Consider the following 19,740-nt stretch of genomic DNA (forward strand, 5'->3'; position numbering starts at 1 on the left):
GTAGGGTTCAACAACTTTTGAATTCTTCGTGCTACATTCTAGCTATGACTGTATTTCAACACGTAAAAAGACATATCCTTACAAAACCATGTAAAAACCAGATTGTTAACCACTCAAAAGAGGTCGCCGGCCTTCTGGAGTGGACGTTATTTGAAGAAGGTGGATGCAGTTGGCTGCTAACGGTGTGGGTGGCAGCATGAGTGCAATGTGTGTTGATAATCACTTATTTTTCTCTTCTCCTCTGGGCAAAATGTATCTGAACACGGTGTACAGAGACCTCCTAATGCCACTTACCGAGTTAGCCTTAATTACACATGTACTGCAATTAAGGCATAATGGCCTGCATGCAATCATCATACCGTATCCCACCTCCCACACACACACAGAGTTTTCTTGCTGTCTATTTTCCCCGTTCTTTCCTTTCTGTGCAATGCTTCATCTTAAGTCCCATTTCTCCCACTAAAATAAACCATTATAAATTCAGAGTCATTTCATCTCATTTCACCATTTTTATTGATATCCCAACCTCACTTTGTTCTCCTGGCATGGCTTTATTCACCCTCCCCTCTTCCTCTTTGAACATCTCCATCTGGCCCTGTCACCTTCACTTCTGCCTTCACTTTCTTCACCGTCCGCATCCCCACTCATCACCAATCTTCTTTATTTATGCCAAGGTTGTGGCTGACGAGGCACTACGTGTGTGAAGTTTATGTCCTACCCTGGTTGCTCTCGGGTCTTTTTTGTGCTATATGTCATCCCTCTGCTTCACGATGGACATGCAGAGAACAGGAGGCAGTGTAAGGCTGTTATAAACAGCTCGAATGAATATTTCCCAAAATACTGTATGCAAATGAATATTTTCAAATATGAAGAATGTTTTTAATCATGACTAGGACTACGTTTGGATTTCATAAGTACTAAATTTCCTAATCAATACTTGACAGTGGAATTGGCCTCAGTGCATCTTTCGATAGGTGATTTATGCACTTCTACACATGTCTGAAAACATTTTCAGGCTCTTCAAAACAAACTGCCTGGTGTTTCAGAATACAATAAGAGCAACCTTGAGACCCATTTCAATCATGCAAGCAGAAAAATCAATGCATCTCTCTTTTTTTTTGTTTTTAAATTAAAGTACCACCTGAATTCCCCCCAAAATGGGACACTTAAAATTTAAAGCATGCACAAATTTCTTGAATATTCATCAGCTTCAACTTCTTGTCTTTGGGACTGCATGTGTAGCAGCCCAAAGTTGGGCTGACTGCTGCGAGTCAGTCAAAGAACTAGCTTCACTCCTCTGAAACTGCAGTACCAATCACAAAGAAATAGGATGACAAAAGCTCAACAAGCTATAAATTGGTTGCTGCAGGATGTTCTGTCGTAGTGTCAATAGTGCAGAGAGAGGCACGATGCAAACAGACAGCACCAGTGTTTTGTGGCTATCCTGCATCGACCTGACATTTTATTCTGCAGTATTTGATGCTGTAAACGGTCACATCACAATGAAAATATCACGCACTAGCTGTTGTTCTTCCTCTTCCGAATTTCTAAAGCATTTTATGAATACAACATTGGCAGCAGCCTGGGATGGAGGCTGTGATGCATAAGAGTAATGACTGAATTAATGAGCTTGTTTCTGGAATGAGTAGATTACTGAGTTAAGTCTGACCAGCCTGATGTAGTTACTGTGTAGAAGCCTGGTGTAATTTGCGTAATATAATCAAAGTAGACACTATGGACACTGTGTTTAAAAATGCAGTGTTTAGGATTTTCACCGAGTACAAAGCAGATCATGTTATCCATAAACAAATGCAGACCATTTTACTGACATTGTTATTTCATTTTTAAATTATTAAAGCATTTTCTGATTGGATTGTTTCCATTTATCAACTTCCTGGGCTCCGGAATTCCACATGTTGGGGAAAAGGAAATTTCCTGATCAGGAAATAGCACATCTCCCAATGCACTACATTTAATAGTTAATCAAAACTTCTGCAATGTTATGACACACTAGCTGATTAAAAAAAGGAGCACACTCAAGCTGAGACCTACTTGGACCATTGCCTTGAGACCCTATGCCAAGATATCTTTTTTCTTCCAAGTTTGAGAGCAGCAAAAGGGCAAAAAACTGCAATCTGACATCCATGACCCAAAAGACTCGATAAAGCAAAAGTTAACAAGTTAAGTTGAGAGCTTTTACTGACCTGATGTTGGCGGATTTGGTCTTCAGGTCGCTCCATCGTTGATTCATGTCATCCAGCCTGTGCTGGAGGAACACGGCCTCCTCTGAGCTGCCCAGCGCTTTGACCATCTTCGACTTGTTCCCGTCGACGCTCTTGTAGATGTCATTGTGGGCATCGATCTCAGCCTGGATGTCCTAAAAATACGAACAAAGAACATGGTTTTATCAGCGGAAAATTAAGGTTCTGAGAAAAAGCACAGTCAAGGGCAGCAATAAAGTAGTTTCACATCATTCTTATCACAAAAAAATGGATGAGACAGCTGACTACAAGTGAACCTAAAATTTCTTTGGATTGTGTCACAAAGACTTTTCTTGAGGGACATCACAGCATACTGCAAACAAATTTACCAGAGGGCAGAAAAGTTTATATTTTCTGGAATATCCTCAAGGTACTTTGACTAAAAAGATTTTAACTTCTGCTCTTTTGCCGACTTGGAAGGCCCACGCCATCCAGAAGCAAGTCCCTGAGCAATATCAGCCTTCATATTAATGCTGGATTAGGTTACACCAGGTCTGAACGACAGCAAGATTTTCTCATTTTATGCTGGGATACAGTATCTAGTTCTAATGCACTGCAGTGTGACTCAAAAATGCTCTGTGTATGGATGTGCGTATGTTTACAGGACCAAATTCAATATTATGACGAAGCAAGATTTCGTGTGTCTGCGTGTGTGTGTTCTTAACTCAGTGGCTCTATTACAGAACCCCATCTCAAAGGGCATGTGTGAACGTGTGTGTGTGAGGGTTAAACCACAAGGGGGGCTGACGCAAGCAGAGGATCCTGTCAAATGTTTTATTTTTAGATGTATAAAACTGTTCCATTTTCTTCTCTCGCGCACTCTCTCTACTGGGACTCCCCTCAGTTCAACCTTTTTCAACTGCACATAAAGAAAAGACTCCAAAGAATACCATGTGTGTAAGTGTAACACTGCTTGGAGCACAGAGATGTGCAAATGGGGCAAAATTGGTGTAGCTAATAAAAGTGTAATAAGACCTATAGCCTACAACAGTGCCGAAACATTGTAAAATAATACAAGACATGGCGTATAAAATTACATGTCTGCAGCAGCTTAAGTAGTTAATTGTGTATCGTTTGCACTGGAAATGTAATATTTTACATTTACTCTAATTATAAAACACAGGAAAATCTTGGAAAAGGCCATTGTTGCGGAATTGCTTTCCTATCCTCTGCATCACTATAATAACTGTGTGCAGTAATGGAAATGGTCTGCACCGCCATTAATGTGCTACTACACTAACTAGAGCCTAACGGATACACGGATCACCCCGGGCTAATTTTGGCCTATTACAGACGAATTAATGAACATATCATCAAAATGTTTCTAGATATGAAACTCTTTTTAATATTACACTATTATATTTGTAAATTATACATCATAACCGAGCAGTTAAGCAATGTATTTGTGTCAAGTTTCTCACTGGTTTGTGAAAATGATTAGGATTTGGCAGTGTCCCCCATTGTTCGATGATCCTGCCGTTCCCCAGTGAGTAGGGAATGGGCACAGAAACCTGGTATTAAACAGGCTCCGGAGCTACATTATTAAAAGATTAGAGTATCAGAAACTTCCAACGTTATTGGAATTGGTTTCGGTACTGGATTGCTTAAGAAAAAAGATTTATTATTGCATAATATATGCATATATGCATAAAAGTCATATTCCAGTTTCATTTTTCCTGACCAGCTCCCTTAATAATTTGCTATTCACTATCCTGAAGATAACTCCTCTCTCTCGACTTGACTGAACTCTGTTGTGGACACGAACAGCTGGAAACACAGGTTCAGCACCCATTCCATACTTCCTTGAAGCCCGCCTCAAGTCCACCAGCTGGGATGCAAGTGCAGTTGGGGTGGGTGTAATGTAAATTCTCAGGATGAGTCCGTGGTCACAAAAGGAAAAGGAGAAGAAAAAAAAAAGACAGGTACAGGTGATTTACATCACTTGAACCCAAACGGCTGCAGAAAGTATAATCAAGGCTTAACAGGAATAACTATTCGGCCATTGTGTCTCCAGCTGTTCGTGTCTGTGTCAGCAACAGAGTATAATCAAGGCTTCAGTCGTACACCTCATGCACACATCCACAGACTCTGGTCTTAGTGAGGACTGAGGAGAAAATGAAACTCAAAATTGATGGATTCACTTGGCTAGAGTCGACACTTACAGTACTCATTGCCACAAGTGCAACAGGTCAAAACACGAGTAGCGTGTGAAAACGCTTAATGAAAGTCCATCACGCTAAGGTGGAAAAATGCAGAGCTTTCAACTGTCCAACTAACATGGCCTACATGTAGCGATGCCAAGTGTGTGCATTTTTTGTATACAGCAAAAATCCATTGACAAAAATCAGCCGTGGTTCCAAATAAACACTCCAGTATAAACAGAGGGAAGATGCTGAATGGGTATAAACAATACAGGAGACTCAGAGTGGATGTATGTTAGACGAGTATGAAAAGACATGACATGTGCATATGTTTTGATTAGTTCATAGTAGAGTTTAAATACTCTGTAAATTGCGCTGCTGAAAAACAAAAAATACATTTCAAAAAGTAAATTTCAGCCACAGTGTGACCAGACTGCACATGAAACGGCTACACACCTGTGGCAATATGCCGCAGTTTAGTGAATGCCAATGGGCATTTCATTGAAGGCTGAAGCAAATGCCTCTGCTGTGATCTGCAAGGATAATCATCCACTGCATTTTTTTAAGGCACAAATAAAATCCTTCTTAAAGGTTATAGAAGAAAGGAGGAAAGCCAGAGAGAGACGGGCAGAGGGAGAGGATATGGAGATAAAGACAGAAAGACAGTAACACCAAGAATAAAAGACAGAGACACATTTGGCTTCTGAGCCAGCTGGCTGTGTTTCAAGTCATTACCCAAGTGCTTCCCTTATATTTTCCTTTAGCGCTTCTACTTCCAGTGCAAGTAGTCTGCACACACTAGCACATTCACATATAACACAGAAAGCACACATTGAACGGCGCACATATTCATTTACAAAAATCTCCATTTAGGGTGTATTTCAACTAATGAAAGACTGCTTGGAGCCAGAGGATTGTATATGTTGATGTATAAGTGTAGCGACGGATCATTTTCACCCTCTCATCAACACAGACGTACCCAAACACACACACAAAAAACCATTTGTATGCCACAGGTCACCATGTGAGTAACCACCGGCCTGTGTTTACTTTTCTTCTATGTTTTATTTATGAATTATTGACTAAAAATGGACCATTTTAGGTCCTGGCAAAGGACCTCAAATATGCCTCCTCTCCTCGATCTATAAACTCACACTCACCATACACACAAACACTGATTTATGTGCGAGTGGGAAGAAAAGCAGCAGAAAGGTTAATGGGTTCTGGATCTCATGCACACTGTAATGAGTGATAGAGATTTGCTGGCTGTGAGCTTGTTGGAGCTGGAGAAACGATTCGACCGAGTCTCCCTGGAAACTGAAGCAACAACTACTGCTTAAAGCTTTATGAAGGATAAAAGCATTAAACATGGTGTAAAGCTATGGCTGAAGGGAAAAAAAAAAAACAACACCCAGACGTGCTCGCCCATCGGTGAAAGTCTCACCTAAAGGAACTTGTTTACATTAACAAAACAACAACGACCCTTACTTTGCTAAGCCATGTTAGCCTTTAGATCTTAATAAAGCAATTAGCGTAAAGGTCTGCTTTGACAAATGATGCCGATTTCATGGCTGTGGGTCTCATTCTATACTAATTCGCTCTCTGCACGGTATCCATCTCTCAGAACCATTCATTCCACTTTAATGAGTCCAATAAGGACTGCTTAGAAAGCGGACTAAATTTGGACCACAACAACAAAGATAGGGAGGAAAAAGAAGAATGAAAGATGGTTGTGTTTGTACTCATAGTTTGCATCATTCAAAAACTAAAAGAAGTCAAGCTATGACAGAACAAACTTATAATATACCTTTTCAAACTTTCTGAGCAGCTCCTGCAAGCTGAAGTTGAAGCCAATCATTCTGGAGTTATGTGCTCTGACTCCTCCTACTCCCTTGTGTCCCTACATCTTCTCTACTGTCATACAGATGAAAGGATGTTTCAGGTTTAGGGCAAGTAGACAAGTCCTCCAGTGGTTATGGTCAAAACCAGAACATTCAAGGTCAGCGTTCAGATCAATAATAAATCCAGAGTTTGGAGAATCTCGAATCTGGCAACTGAAAAACCCAGCTCTTGCAAAAAATCCAGACACAAAAGGGTCAAAACCAGGTCGCAATCCCAAAACAGGCAATTTACACACCCCTTGGCAGCATTCGAACATGCATGCCGGTGCGTGTGCTCGCCTAATCCCGCCACATGTTGGTAGCATCCTCCTTTGAAAGGCAGCCAGACTGCATAGGGAAGGTGACAGTTACCCTGCAGTCATGCTTCAGAGCTGAGACAAGGATTTAGGGACAACTGGGGCCACTGGAGGTTTGACAGAGCAGCAGCTGTAGGCTGATTGTTGAGTTCCTCGGGCCAGGAATGGAGCACTTAAACCGCGACAGAAATCCGACAAATCTTGGGTGGAGGTCTGCAAAGTGGAGATAACGGTTTGTGTCTTGGGGGACGACTGGGCTGATGTAAACGTCAGATTGGTTGAGGACAGGTCTGCGCTCTCCTTCGGGTTTGCTTTGCTTTCCTTCTACCACTTCCCTTCAAAGTATGAAGGAAGCTTTGTTCACCATGTCCAGTAGTCCAACCCTGGGCAGGGCCGGGACGTTTGCTCTCAATTACTGAAATAAAAAGCACTTTCTCTCGTCCAGTCTCACACACACCAAGAGGAGAGACCACAGCAGACGGAGGCACGTGATTTGCCCTTGCTAAAGGTAACTCGGGCTCAAAGAGACAGAGTCCCCCTCAGCGTCCGACTTGCTACCAGCCCCAGTTCGGTCACTCTATGACACCCTCCTAATCACTGCCATGACTGGGCCACTTAGTCAAAGAATGCCGCCTTCTTTTTGTTGGAGCCACATGCTCGCAGAGAGCTGCCTCGATGTTCTGCGTCTAGATCCTGAACAGCGAGTCTGACACTTTGGCCCCTCTTTTGAGTTGGAGCTCTGCCGGTTATCCCCTTGTCTCTTGGGAAGGTGAAGGAGATGAGCGTGATCTATTTGCCATTCCGTCCTCTCTCCCTCTCCGAGTAGAAGAAACTTTTTAAAAAGTTACCTGAATTCTCCAGCTCTCTGCTCGATCTTTTAGGGGGGGGGGGGCTCATACAAACTCCATAGCTGGTATCCCCATTCCTCTCTCTTCCTCTGTTGCTCTTTCTTTCTGGCCACTAGCCCCACTCTATCACACAGCTGTTTATTATTTTAATCAGTATCCTCCCTTTCCCCTCCTCTCCCTACCTCTCTCTCTTTCTCTCTCCCCCCTAAACCCATTCAACACACTACACACCCACTTCCTGAGGCCTGCATGGGCATAGAACTAGGCAGTTTATGAGAAAAGTAAGGCTTTCTGCCGAGAAAGAAAATATATACAGACCAGAATTCAGTAGAAGCAAAAGTAAAAGTGGATAAAAGGAAAGAAAAATGAGATGTCAGTGAGAAAACTGGCAGAGAGGAAGAATATTAATAGAAGAAAGGATCTCTGTGAGGGTTAAGAGAAAGAAAGCGAGGGGAGAGGGCCAACAGTGCAGGTGGAATCTTCTACCCGTCTGGTGCAAAAGGGATGAAAACGTGGATGTTTTGTTCATAGATGAGAAAAAGGAAAGTAATGGGAATTTGGGATGCTGGGGTGTCAGGACAGGGGCCGATATAATCTGCTCCACAAAGAACCTTTTTCATTTCTTATGCATTTTAATCAGTGAACAGCACCTTTCCTTGACAGCCCTTATTCAAATTACTAGAACTACCCAACTACTAAAGGCCGTTACTGTTCAGATCCCACAATTTGAATATCATCACTCTGCAGAGGACTGAATTAAGTGAGCCCTGAAATTCCTACTATAGTGTAAAGGCTAAATGCTTTGAAGAGGCTCGGATAGGAGCTGTGTTATATAGGGCTATGTTAAAGAGGTGCAAGCATTAAAATTGATTCCATATATTAAACCTGTGTGTGAGTGTGGAAGTGCTAGCCTGACTCCTCGAGTGTGTGCTGGCATTTTGAACAGCAGGGTAGACATGTGGCGTGCATCAAAGACATGCAGACAGATGGCTGTCAAGTGAGGGGGAAGAAAAAATACAATACAACCTTGCATATTCATAAGACAAAGACTTTGAAGTGCACTTAGCTAATTAAAAATATTTACATACTCGAGGCCATTAAATCGCACTTGTGATTTACGCTGACAAATATATGCCGTTTGAGGGGTTTCTAGTGAAAGATGTAAAATTAACTGCAGCGAATTGGCACATTTGACAAGCATAACTAATTCAACAATGGGTGGAAGCTGGGAGAAAAGAAAAAAAAACCGATAAAACTTGTTTGATGATTTTGGCTCGCCGAGGCTTTTAATGCTTTAACTTTGTGCAATCAACTTAAGGAGTGCGGTTTACAAAAGCAGACATTTATTAAGAATGCAAAAACAGAGATGGATGAAGCCTAAAGCGGGGCACGTCGGGGTTAATGTTGGGCTACATCACTAAGGTAAGCGGATTAGAACCATTACAGGGGTAAGAATGTAACGCTTCTAATCCCTCGGGCGAAAAGAGGAGAGGAAAGAAAAATAAAGTTCAGTGAATGAGCAAAGAGTAATGCAAACTTACGGGGTAATAACATGAAGGTTAGCAAAGCAGAAAAGAAAATGTGGGGAAAGGCAAAAAAAAGGATATAGAAAAAAACGTAATAGATTCCCAAACGTTTCCAACTTTTGCTTAAAGAAAAAAGAATGGAAAGAAAAACTTGAAGCATTTAACTGTAAACTAAAAGATTTATATTTCATAAAATAAACTGAGTGAGTCAGAAATGCACGTGCCATATGCCTCAAATCCTGTTTTTTCTTCTGTATTACCTTTAGTTGTTTTACTTTTTTACTTCATGGCAAAGGATTTTATTTTTTTCTAACGGTTTACATATTATTCAAGATAGGTGATAAGGCCAAAGAGAATTTGTGTTTTACCATATTTAACCCAAGTGTCCTGATGTAGTGCACTCATCACTGAGGACCGAGTCCTGCACAAGTTGGCAGTTGAAATCTGTCAACTTGTATGATGACTGTCCAAAAATGGAAAAATGTATCATACATAATTTGGTTATCTTTCTAAATCCATTATATTTAAGGCCTTAGAGAACTCTTCATATCTTGGTACGTTGAGATCACACACACTCCAGCAGCAAAGAGAATAAATCCTGAATGTCAAAAGTTTGAATAGTGCAGATTTTTAGCCGGGATCGGGTTGTTTAGCCCCTCCCCAACCACATCGAACGAATCTAGTTGAGGTGGTTCAGGCATCTGACTGGGGTGGGCCTCCTGAACGCCTCCAAGATGATGTATTTTCAGGATGTCCAACCAGATGATGCCCCTGGGGCAGACTCAGGACATGCTGTACAAACTATATCGCTCAGCTGACTTAGAAACACCTTGATGTTCCCTGGATGAGTTAGAGGTGGCAGTGAGGGACGGCAAGGAATTGGTTTCCCTGCTTAGACTGCTGTCCGACTGATTGGGAGGGATGAATCAGGATGGTTTTGTCTCTCTTTAATGCATTTTTGGAATGTGAAGGTGACTGATTTGTTGTTTTATACGTTTAAGTTATTAACAGGACCAAAAAAAACATAAATTTTGTGTGTTATTCTTGAGTGTGTCATGATTATACGTACACAAAGTTTCACAGATGGCTAAGTGCTTGCTTATTTCTAAATTTCTAAAGTGTTTGTTTTCCACAATGACTTCAGTTGAAAAGGGAAAAAAAATATTGAAAAACCAATTTCTAAGGCTTTCTAAAATTGCGCTTTCTTAGCCAACCAGGCCAACGGGTCATCAAAGATTTAAAACAAAAGAAAGAACCTATACAGAAATATCTAGACCAAAGAAACTATAAATATAAGGACAGGAATGACAAATCCAAAACACAGCATATTTAATCAAAAACCTTGTCTCAATATCTACACAGAAGACCACACAGAAGGATGTGAAAGCGTTAAAGAGCAACAGCTGAAGGACAGGAGACAGAAGCAGGGCAATTTACCATCTCGGATGATGTCAAGAGGGAGCCGGGGCCATATTGTCCAAATAAAGATGGGCAACCATATCACAGGATCACAAACAGAGCAAATGAATAAACACAAATGTGGGCACATAAACCAAAACACACAAGCACACACAACCCAATTCTAACAGCAGACCCATCCACCAGTAACCATTCCCTGTCAGATCATTTAAAATTCACACAAACCCATCTAATCCAGGCTCTGTCTCTACAATGTGCCGCATCTGCTGAAAAATCAATGCAGCTGCAGCATTCCACTATAATTCGCAGCCTCTTAAATTCACATCTAGTGAAGTCACTTCCTGTACCTCGGGTTATCACTGACACTCCTCTTCCTGTTAGGAGGGCAGCAGCCCTTTGGGGAGATCTGAGCCCTGAAGAGTTTGAGTGTGTGTGTGTGTGTGTGTGTGTGTGTGTGTGTGTGTGTGTGTGTGTGTGTGTGTGTGTGTGTGTGTGTGTGTGTGTGTGTGTGTGTGTGTGTGTGTGTGTATATAAAGCGGGCGAAGCGAGTGAGTCTTCGTTGTGGCTCATTTGGCAGTATAACAAATGTGTCAAGTTTTGGAACAAAGTGTTGTGGGTGTGCACAGATGAAAGAACTCTTGCAGTATTTTAAAGTGCTCTGCTTTCAGATGTATAAACCCTTCTCATCAAACAGATGTGCAATTGTGCAGCAGAAATAGTTCTGTAAACTTGAAGGCCACTTTTCGAACTCGTTATATTGTAAGGCTTAAATTTCTCTCTGAATACGATCGCAGAGTCGACAGCAGTTTCAGCTATCGAATTCTGCACTGTACTTAGTAAACACAAGGTTAATGCGGCTCCCAGTGTGACTACTGTGAAGGAGCATGAATAAAAAGACTGGCAGATAAAAGAAGAATAACCAACATAAGAATGATGGCATTGTTGCATCACATGCTCTTATTATGCAGCGTCTCTTCCAAGAAAACAATTATCTGGCGTATCTGCTCATAGAAGTTATATATGGGCTACACTTACAAGCTGACAAAGTAATAAAGCATGGCAAAGCCACAATCCGATATTCAATTGACAGCTAACCTTCAGTGATGTGACAGAGCTGCCATTAGAGAAGACAACTAGAGTCAAAGGTCATGGAGAAGAATAATAACTTCTTCTGGGGATCCAATAATACCCCACACTCGACATAGTCATCATCATAACCAAGAAAAAAGGACATCCTGAAATTCGTATGCAAGCTCCTTAACACGGGGAGTGGAAATTGATTAGAAGAGCCTGTGTGCTGTTACCTGGTAATCAGCTATTGATTGTCGAGAGGCTTTTTGTCTTGCAGTGTGTCTACAAGACTCTTGGGAGATGACCTGAAGATTGAGGTAAAATGCAGTGGTTCTTAGATGCTAATCTTGTGCCTCCGGGGTTGTGTGTCCAACGAGTGTGCCTCTTTCCTGGTGTCTGATTAACAATTAAAAGCCATCCTTGTGTCGTGGTAGGTCAGATCATTTAAAATGTGACCAGCAAGTAGTAGAAAATGTTTATTTTCGATTAACAGCAACTTAATATACCGCCCGCATTGCCATAAAGACTAACCAGCAAGGCAGACATCAAACAAATCAAATAAACGGTAATAGCATTGTTTCCTGTAAGCCACTTGTGCATAGGTGGGCATTTTAAATCTAACAAGGTGAAGGCAAGCTTGCAACAAACAATAAAAATAAAATACAGAGTAGTTATTGTACAACAGAATATGTCAATAGCTTCTAGGTGTGTGTTGGCTACACAGTATTAAAAGACAAAAACAAGGTCTGACTGTTTTATGTCAGTAAGATTATAGTTCTAGTACAGTTTAACTAAAACAGAGGTCTCACTTATTAATAGAAAGCAATTAATCCTTGGATAGCAGACCTTTGGAAGTAAAAGAAATGAATAAGAAGTCATTGAATTGTGAGCACTATTAACTTACTGAATTTATCGGATAATAAAAAAAAAAAAAAAAAAAAAAAAAAAAAAAAAATCACAGGCCTGCTGAGGGTTTTTATCACCCTGCTTTTCACTAGCATTCAAAGACTTCTCCCTCTCCGTCCTTCCTTTTCATCACTATTTTCCTCCAGCAGCCCATCTCTTTCACTTTGTCTCCACTCTTGGCCACTATTTGAAGTGAAGCCATCTAGGTAAAGGCATCTAGGAACAGAAAATCTTGACCTTTGTGGGTGGTCTTCCAGCAAGTCGCCGCATCACATCACAACAGAAATTTTTAAAAAAAAGAAAAAGAAGAAAAAAGTCGATGTGACGTGATTGCTTCTGAGGCGGCTGTCGCCTCCACGGCGGGCTGCCGGAGAAATACACTTTGAACATGAGCCTGACACCTGCTGTGTTTGGTGGGGAGGAAAGAGGCCTCAGAAGGTTAGGTGACTGGACCAATTAGTGTGCTCCAATAATGAACAGTAGGAGACCACTGTGTGAAGGACTGTCCTGTGGCGCTATGGAGCTGGTGTCAAAACAGTGGGTGAGTACAGGTTATAAGTAGGCAATGAAAGTGTAATGGTAGAAAAGTGAGAACAAAAATATTGTGTTATGCAATCAGCCCACTAACATATATTCAAATTACATCTCAAACACATTGATATTCTCAAAGGAAATGAAAGGCATTATGATAATGGCTTAAAAGAAGCACATTGTCACAGTCTGTGGGGCTGGCCTGGAGCACCAAACCACACAAGAAAAGAACTGATGGATAAAGGAAATGGTGATGATGATAAATTATTGCATACTTATGTCGATGAAGGAAGAGAAAGTTGGAAAACAATCAGCAAATGCTTTAATATCAAAAGAATGGAAGAATGAGAGCGCCCTGAAGAAAGCAACAACAGAGACAAATGTGCACAAAGTGACACATTTAGCAACAAAGGCATGAAGGGAATAATTTGTTTTCACCAGAGAAAATAGACACATGAATAATGGGTAGTGTGGGAAAGAGTGCCTTCATATCCTCCACCTTAAAATAAAAACATTATCGAGTTTCTGGTAACAGTCTTAAAAATTCACTTGGCGATTCTTTACTTTTCAGTGAATTGCATAATTACGCAGATCAACACTACCTCCTACTCACCCTTTCCTCGCCAAGCAAACCAACTGCTACACATATTGTTTTTAAGAGAAAGCAAATCGCCGACATTTGCTTCATATAACAGTTGTGCCTCGCTTTTTTCAGCCATCAACTTCAAATATTATCGACGACTAAAGAAAACACCCTTCAAAGATACTCAACCTTAAAATCTTTACACACTGAACTCATAGAAACTGACCGATTCTTCACATATTGTTTACAATTGCCTTTTTATTGAAGTTTGAAACACGCCATTCAGCTTTGGTGTGACATTTACTTTCCCATCTGTCTGAAGCCATTTCATTTAGAGCCGGCATCGTTCAGTGAAGAGGAAGGATTTCCAAATTGGGGTGGACGAGCTGGTTGGCGTCCAGCTTTGAGGCTGCACAGAAAACAATTTGACAGCTTCTGTGTACCTTCAAATAACTGATGCATCGATCATACGGATAGCCAAGCTGGGATTTTAAGATGATGTCTGGGTAAGAATTAGAGCTTCATTACAGTAAGAAAAAAAAGGATCAATAACCACAATCCATACTCTACTCCTAATTTAATGACAACACTATGTGACTGTCATCAACCACTGAAACAGCAAACAGGGAACAAGAACAGAGTTGATGATTGATGTTGCACATTTCCATAAAATCTCACAGTGTAGGGGTCTAACCGCCTACAGACACAGTTCCTGTCTAACCCCTCGGGGATGAACTGCTGGGTGGGACTCACAACAGAGCTTCAGTTCAGAGGAAAGATAAGACCACAGAGTTTCCAAAGGCCAAACCCTACACCGGTACAGCCGTGAAATTTCATGAGAAACAAAAAACACCACAGATTTCCATTTGATTAACTCCTGAACATGTTTATGAAAAAGCACCAGAAAGGGATAAAAACCTACACACACCAGCCTTCAAGCATCTATACGTAACAAAGTGATACATCCACTTTCTCTAGATTTTCTAAAATAAAAATAATTCAGCTGGATGCCTTCTTATTGCTTTGTATTGGAGAAGACATGAGTGATAATTAACGTCACAAAGAAAGAGCTTAAACTTCAGATTAAGAAAAAAGGAAATGTCAAGAAGGAGAATAATTCAACAAGGGAATTGGATTTTTGAAAGTACTTCAGCCAAGCTACATAATGAATGTTTGGCCTGGCAGCAAAGATGCTAATAAGAACCCCCCACCCCCAAAAAACTGACAAAAATCCTGGGAGGCAAGAAGTCGATGTCCAATAAAAGAGCGAAAATGGGGATAAAACCATAAATATGTAATAATACATCCTGCATATGGTGCTGGAAACTGAGGCGGTGAAGTCTTTCCACAGCCTCTGAGCATCCAAACAGACTGATATTTTTGCATAACTGCTCTGACAAGCGCTGTAAAAGTTTGCGGCTCAGCAAAAATACGCCCAACCTTTCATTCTCTTACAACTCCTTACTGCGAGTACTTCCTAGTTTTGTAAGTCAGACCCTAGCGAGATTTAAACAAATACTAAGATTTCTTTGCAAAAACACTATTAGACCCGTGTCAAGTTGAAAACAAAGTTGGCAGTGTTTACTGAATACAATATAAGACGCGAGTCAGAAAAACCTGTGCCGAGGATATGAAGGCCCCGCGGAGGAAGCGATGACACTGACATAGTGGGCGCCTAAGTGTATGATGAGTTCTTTTTATTGCAATGCAGTTTTCTGGTTATACAGCCTGTGGGCTCCCTCTACACCCCGGCTTCTCCATCCTACCCCTTCATATAAACTTTTCATCCCATTTCTTGGCCATATTTATCTTTCTCCACTGCTCCTGTTAACTCCAACTCCTCTTTTTTATCCTCCTTCTCAACCTCTATCTCCTACTTTCAGAACCTTTGTTCCATCCTATTTATCTTTTTATTTTCTGTCATCTCCACCTCCTAGTTAGTTTACTGCCCAGGGGAGGTGAGTGAGATATCCAACCCCCACAAGCCGGCCTCTTGCTGAGCTCCCATCACCACGACAACAGGCTGGGCTGATGGTTGGCTTATTACTTCCTGGAATGTTTACTGTAGGAAAGCTGTCTCAGTCCGCATCATTGACGCGTCTTCTGTCCTGCTGCGCCAAATTACTTTACCCATCACTCAAGCATGACTCTGTCTGGAGTCCCTGCCTTCATTTGTCTTCCTCCCTTCCCTCAATTGCCTACTGTCCTAACAGTCACTACATGTTGCTATTTCAGACCACCAGTCAGGAACCATTTGCTGCTGCTAGACTGAAATGACTTGTTTGATGGTGTGTAATCCTCCGTGCCCTGATATCCAGTTTACCCATCGGATTTAAGGAAGATCTGACTCTGTGTCATCTCAGCAGGGGCAAGTTTTTACCCTGGTTTAAACAGCTTCAATTGTCATGTACATGCCTGAAGTTTAATATTCCATCTCCCACTGAGACTCCATTACAAGTTGTGATGAATGCCATCAGCATACAGCAGCAACTTTACTTCCTTAAGACGTCCTGCACAGTGCAACAACTTAATATAAGCCGTGGACTCAATTTTCCTCCCACGGATGAGCATTGAGCCACTTTTTACGCTCCGCTGGGTACAAGGTGAAAATAAAAAAAATAAAAAAATGAGTGTTCTGTGGACCGCATGGTTTTTCTCCCAAACTTCTTCATCTCCAGAGACGCATGGATCTTTTCCATCAGTGACAAAAGCAATATTCTGCAGTCAACCACAAAGATCTTATTCCTAACTGAATAACCTTATTCCCCCTCATTTTCTCTCATCTCACTGACATTTCCCTGTTGACTTTCACATGATAATCTATCTCTTCATGGCCTTATCAAGCTTCTCTCCAGGGATCAGGTCCAGTTCTAAGCTATAAAGCCAGGACATCACACGTCTCCAACCCTACATGTGCTGCTGCTCCCCCCAGAGGATGAATAAGGACCACTATAAGAAACCTTTAAGCAAGTGCAATTCTGCTAGAGTTTGAGAGAAATCAGCTGCCAATGCCAGATAACTTTGGGGCTCTGCTCTCACTAGTGTCATTCAGGAGTTTTTTGCACTCTGAACAGCGATGTCAACCAGCAACAAGCAAAAAACACACTGCATTCAAGAGTTAAGTATGAGCAAGGATCCCAAAAGTTTAACCAGCTGCCCAAATACTTCAAATATATCACAATGCATCAGCGCTCCTTAAACGAAAACAGCTTCCTTCTGTCTGACTGACATACAGGGTCATGCAGAGACAACTGTCAGCAGATTACACGCTTTACTGCTTCACATAATGCTTAACAATAAATCCAACCAATAATTCGTCACACTAATAAGCTACACATTCGACTCCAAAGACAACTTCTTCCTGCTACTAATGAGACATATTCTGTCAGACGATAACTGAGGCGCAAACCGAATTCTAAGGATTTACTGAGCTGGAATAACATCCTAACCTCAGTGCTGTTTTGTATTTGATGCCCCCTGAAACAGAAAAATAACCACTTGGATAGTCCAATCGAGGGGAGGAGAAGAGCATGCAGTAATTTAGGCAAACTGCAGACCATCTGGGGCACTGAGATTATTTAACCAAAAATAGAGGGGCAGGAAAGGTATCATCAGTCCGACAACCAGTAGGTTTCTCACTGCGTTAGAGGAAGCAGAAGTAACAAAGTGCTGTTTAAACTAAAGATCAATGTGGGAATCAAGACTGTGAAACCAGACAGCCTGCCGATGGCTACCTTTAATCTTCAACACATTCTGCATTCTCTCTCAAACTTTCTCCTAATTTCTTCAAGTAGTGTTCAGGAATAGTTCTAAAGGCTTCTTAAAGGACATTCAAAGCTCTTCTTCGGATATTGCCTGCCTTTTGCTTTGTTCCCTGTCAAGATGATCCCACACTGCTTAAATATTGTTACGGTCCGGGCTATGGGGAGGCCAATCTATGGCTGATAGTGTTCCATTGTGTGTTTTTCTATCCGGGTATGGTTTTATTGCACTTCGTTGGGAACCCCTGTCATGCTAAAAAATGAAACTGTTGTTAATCAAACGCTTTCCTGATGGTATTGCATGGTGGTCTGCCTCTTCAGGATCAGGATCAGTCCAAAACTCACCATCTTTAAAACCCTTTTACTCACTAACTTTTAATTGTGACTGAGTTTTTGTTTTGTTCTTTGTGTGTGTTTGTTCTACTTTTTAAACTATGTAACCACACTTTGCTCAACTTCTGTTGTTTTTAAATGTGCTTATAGATTTATTTATTGATTGATACTGTTCTGCTTTCATAATTCCATCAATTTCAACAAGTTCCCCAACCCCAATTTCTGAAATGCAGCCCCAAACCATGAGAGCACCTCTGCTGTGTTTTACAGATGGATGCAGACACTCATTGTTGTACCTCTCGTCTAACCTCCTCCATGACTCAAACCAAAAAAATATTAAAATTTGGATTAACTCTGCACTATTTCAATCAATTTAAGTTTTGTAGTTTTGTAATTCCCTTCCTTAAGGAATGCGTTTTTGACAGCCAACGTTCCACCGAGACCGTTTCTGGTGAGGCTTTATCGAACAGTAGATGGATCAACTGAAGGACCAAATGCATCTCTCAGGTCCTCTGTCAGGTTTTTGCTTCATCTGCTGTAATATTTTAGGGTCAGCCATTTTTTCTTTTGTCCTTCAATTGTCAAATTTCTTTAAGAATACACTGTACACAATGTTGATATGTTTTCAGCTTATATCTCTTTGGGAGTCACCTTGTCAGTGCATACTATTTTATGGCAATTTTATCTATTTTATGGGGACATATAATGTTTTTGCAACAGGCTGCTAATAAAGTGCTAAAACATGCCATTTATTACTTTCCTAAGTTGTCTGTTATGGGAAAATGCTCAGGTACAAGGACTGGACTGAAAAGGAGTGAAAAAGAAGCCAATGTCTAAAGAAAAACTTTGAAAGATTAAGTCTGGCTCTTGGAAGCAAAATATAAAGAAATGAGGGGTGACTCAAGACTTCTGCACAGTATTATACATGAAGTTAACTTTTAATGGGTCAAACGGTTGTCTCTCGGCACATCACGCTGATGTGACAATGTTTCAGGGAACTAAAAACTGAAAGCCATTAATTGCTACTGCTCTTTGATCTCGAATAACAAACTACATGGAAGTCACACACTCTATTCTGTGCGCTTTTATCATTCCTTTCACTGACATTTCATGACACTCACAAACACACAAAAAGCGCACACAGTTTATCATGTCCCTACTGATGGGACCGGGGATGATATGATAAAACTCAATCTCTCACTCTATTTCCTGTCGAGACAGGGTCACTTTAGGATGAACGGGAGTACAGACACGCACGTAGTGGATGTCAGATGAATATGGGAGCATGAATGCATTTATTACCAGGGTCATTCAAGTAAATAGCCGTGATGCACCATGCCACTATTATGGAGGAACATCATGTTCCATGTTATGTGGTCGTCTCCACAGGACTCCTGCTGTGAAAAACACAAAGCCAATAAGAGTGACAGCTTGATATGATGGTGGAATTTTATAGTTTACAGTTATCGCTAGTCGCAAGTAGCAATGGCATTGATGTGGCTTCAATATAGCGGATATGGGCTGTGTGATTTGCAACAGCCCACACCCAATCAGCACATCTTTGTTCAGTAGTAAGTTTAAAACCAGTGTAAAGTGTCAAATTTATTTATTTATTTTCGAAATATTGGCACACTGTAAATGAGCTCTCTAGAGGACATACATTGTTTGACAGGGCCAATTATAGAGGATTTGTCTAGTCTGTGTATAGGTCCAAAAAGATTGATTGGGGTACACAAATCTGTTCTGTATGTTACTCGGCTTTTACTGAGAAGTCACTAAACCCCCCTTAAGATCAATCAAATAGAAAAGTTTGCTCTCTTGCCCCGACAAAGTTTGTGCCGATCCGATCACAACACCATATGACAGAAAGGAAAGGAAGCGGAAGCCCTTCTAACTTTGTTTTTCTGCATGCATTACACTAACGTGTCCTCACCGAGGAAATCAGGGCAGATGTAATCTGCTTTCAGTCAAATATACGAAGAGAGGACATGGTGACACAGCTCTGAACTTGTACTCACAAGTACACCAGAGGGTTATTCAAATGAATCCATGCAAGGGACAGGGGAGGTGGGGGAGATCAGAAAGACAGCGTGCGGCCCTGAAAAAAGACTGACATTTCCTTTTCGCCTTGATTCGTACAGAGGGAAATCGTTTTCAGCCTGT

The 19,740-nt window shown here is 41.1% G+C and overlaps 1 protein-coding gene across 6 annotated transcripts in view; it reads right to left on the reverse strand.

Annotated features, from left to right (window-relative positions):
- utrn (utrophin) overlaps positions 1–19,740 on the reverse strand; it is a 188,549-nt gene that overhangs the window by 76,296 nt on the left and 92,513 nt on the right. For all 6 annotated transcript variants that reach the window (XM_031727646.2, XM_039599114.1, XM_039599113.1 and 3 more), the window contains one exon: positions 2,205–2,377. In XM_031727646.2, the coding sequence (XP_031583506.1) occupies positions 2,205–2,377 (173 nt within the window). The remainder of the gene's footprint in view (positions 1–2,204; positions 2,378–19,740) is intronic.

Source organism: Oreochromis aureus, linkage group 15 (genome assembly GCF_013358895.1).
Source record: "Oreochromis aureus strain Israel breed Guangdong linkage group 15, ZZ_aureus, whole genome shotgun sequence".
Classification (NCBI taxonomy): Eukaryota; Metazoa; Chordata; class Actinopteri; order Cichliformes; family Cichlidae; genus Oreochromis; species Oreochromis aureus.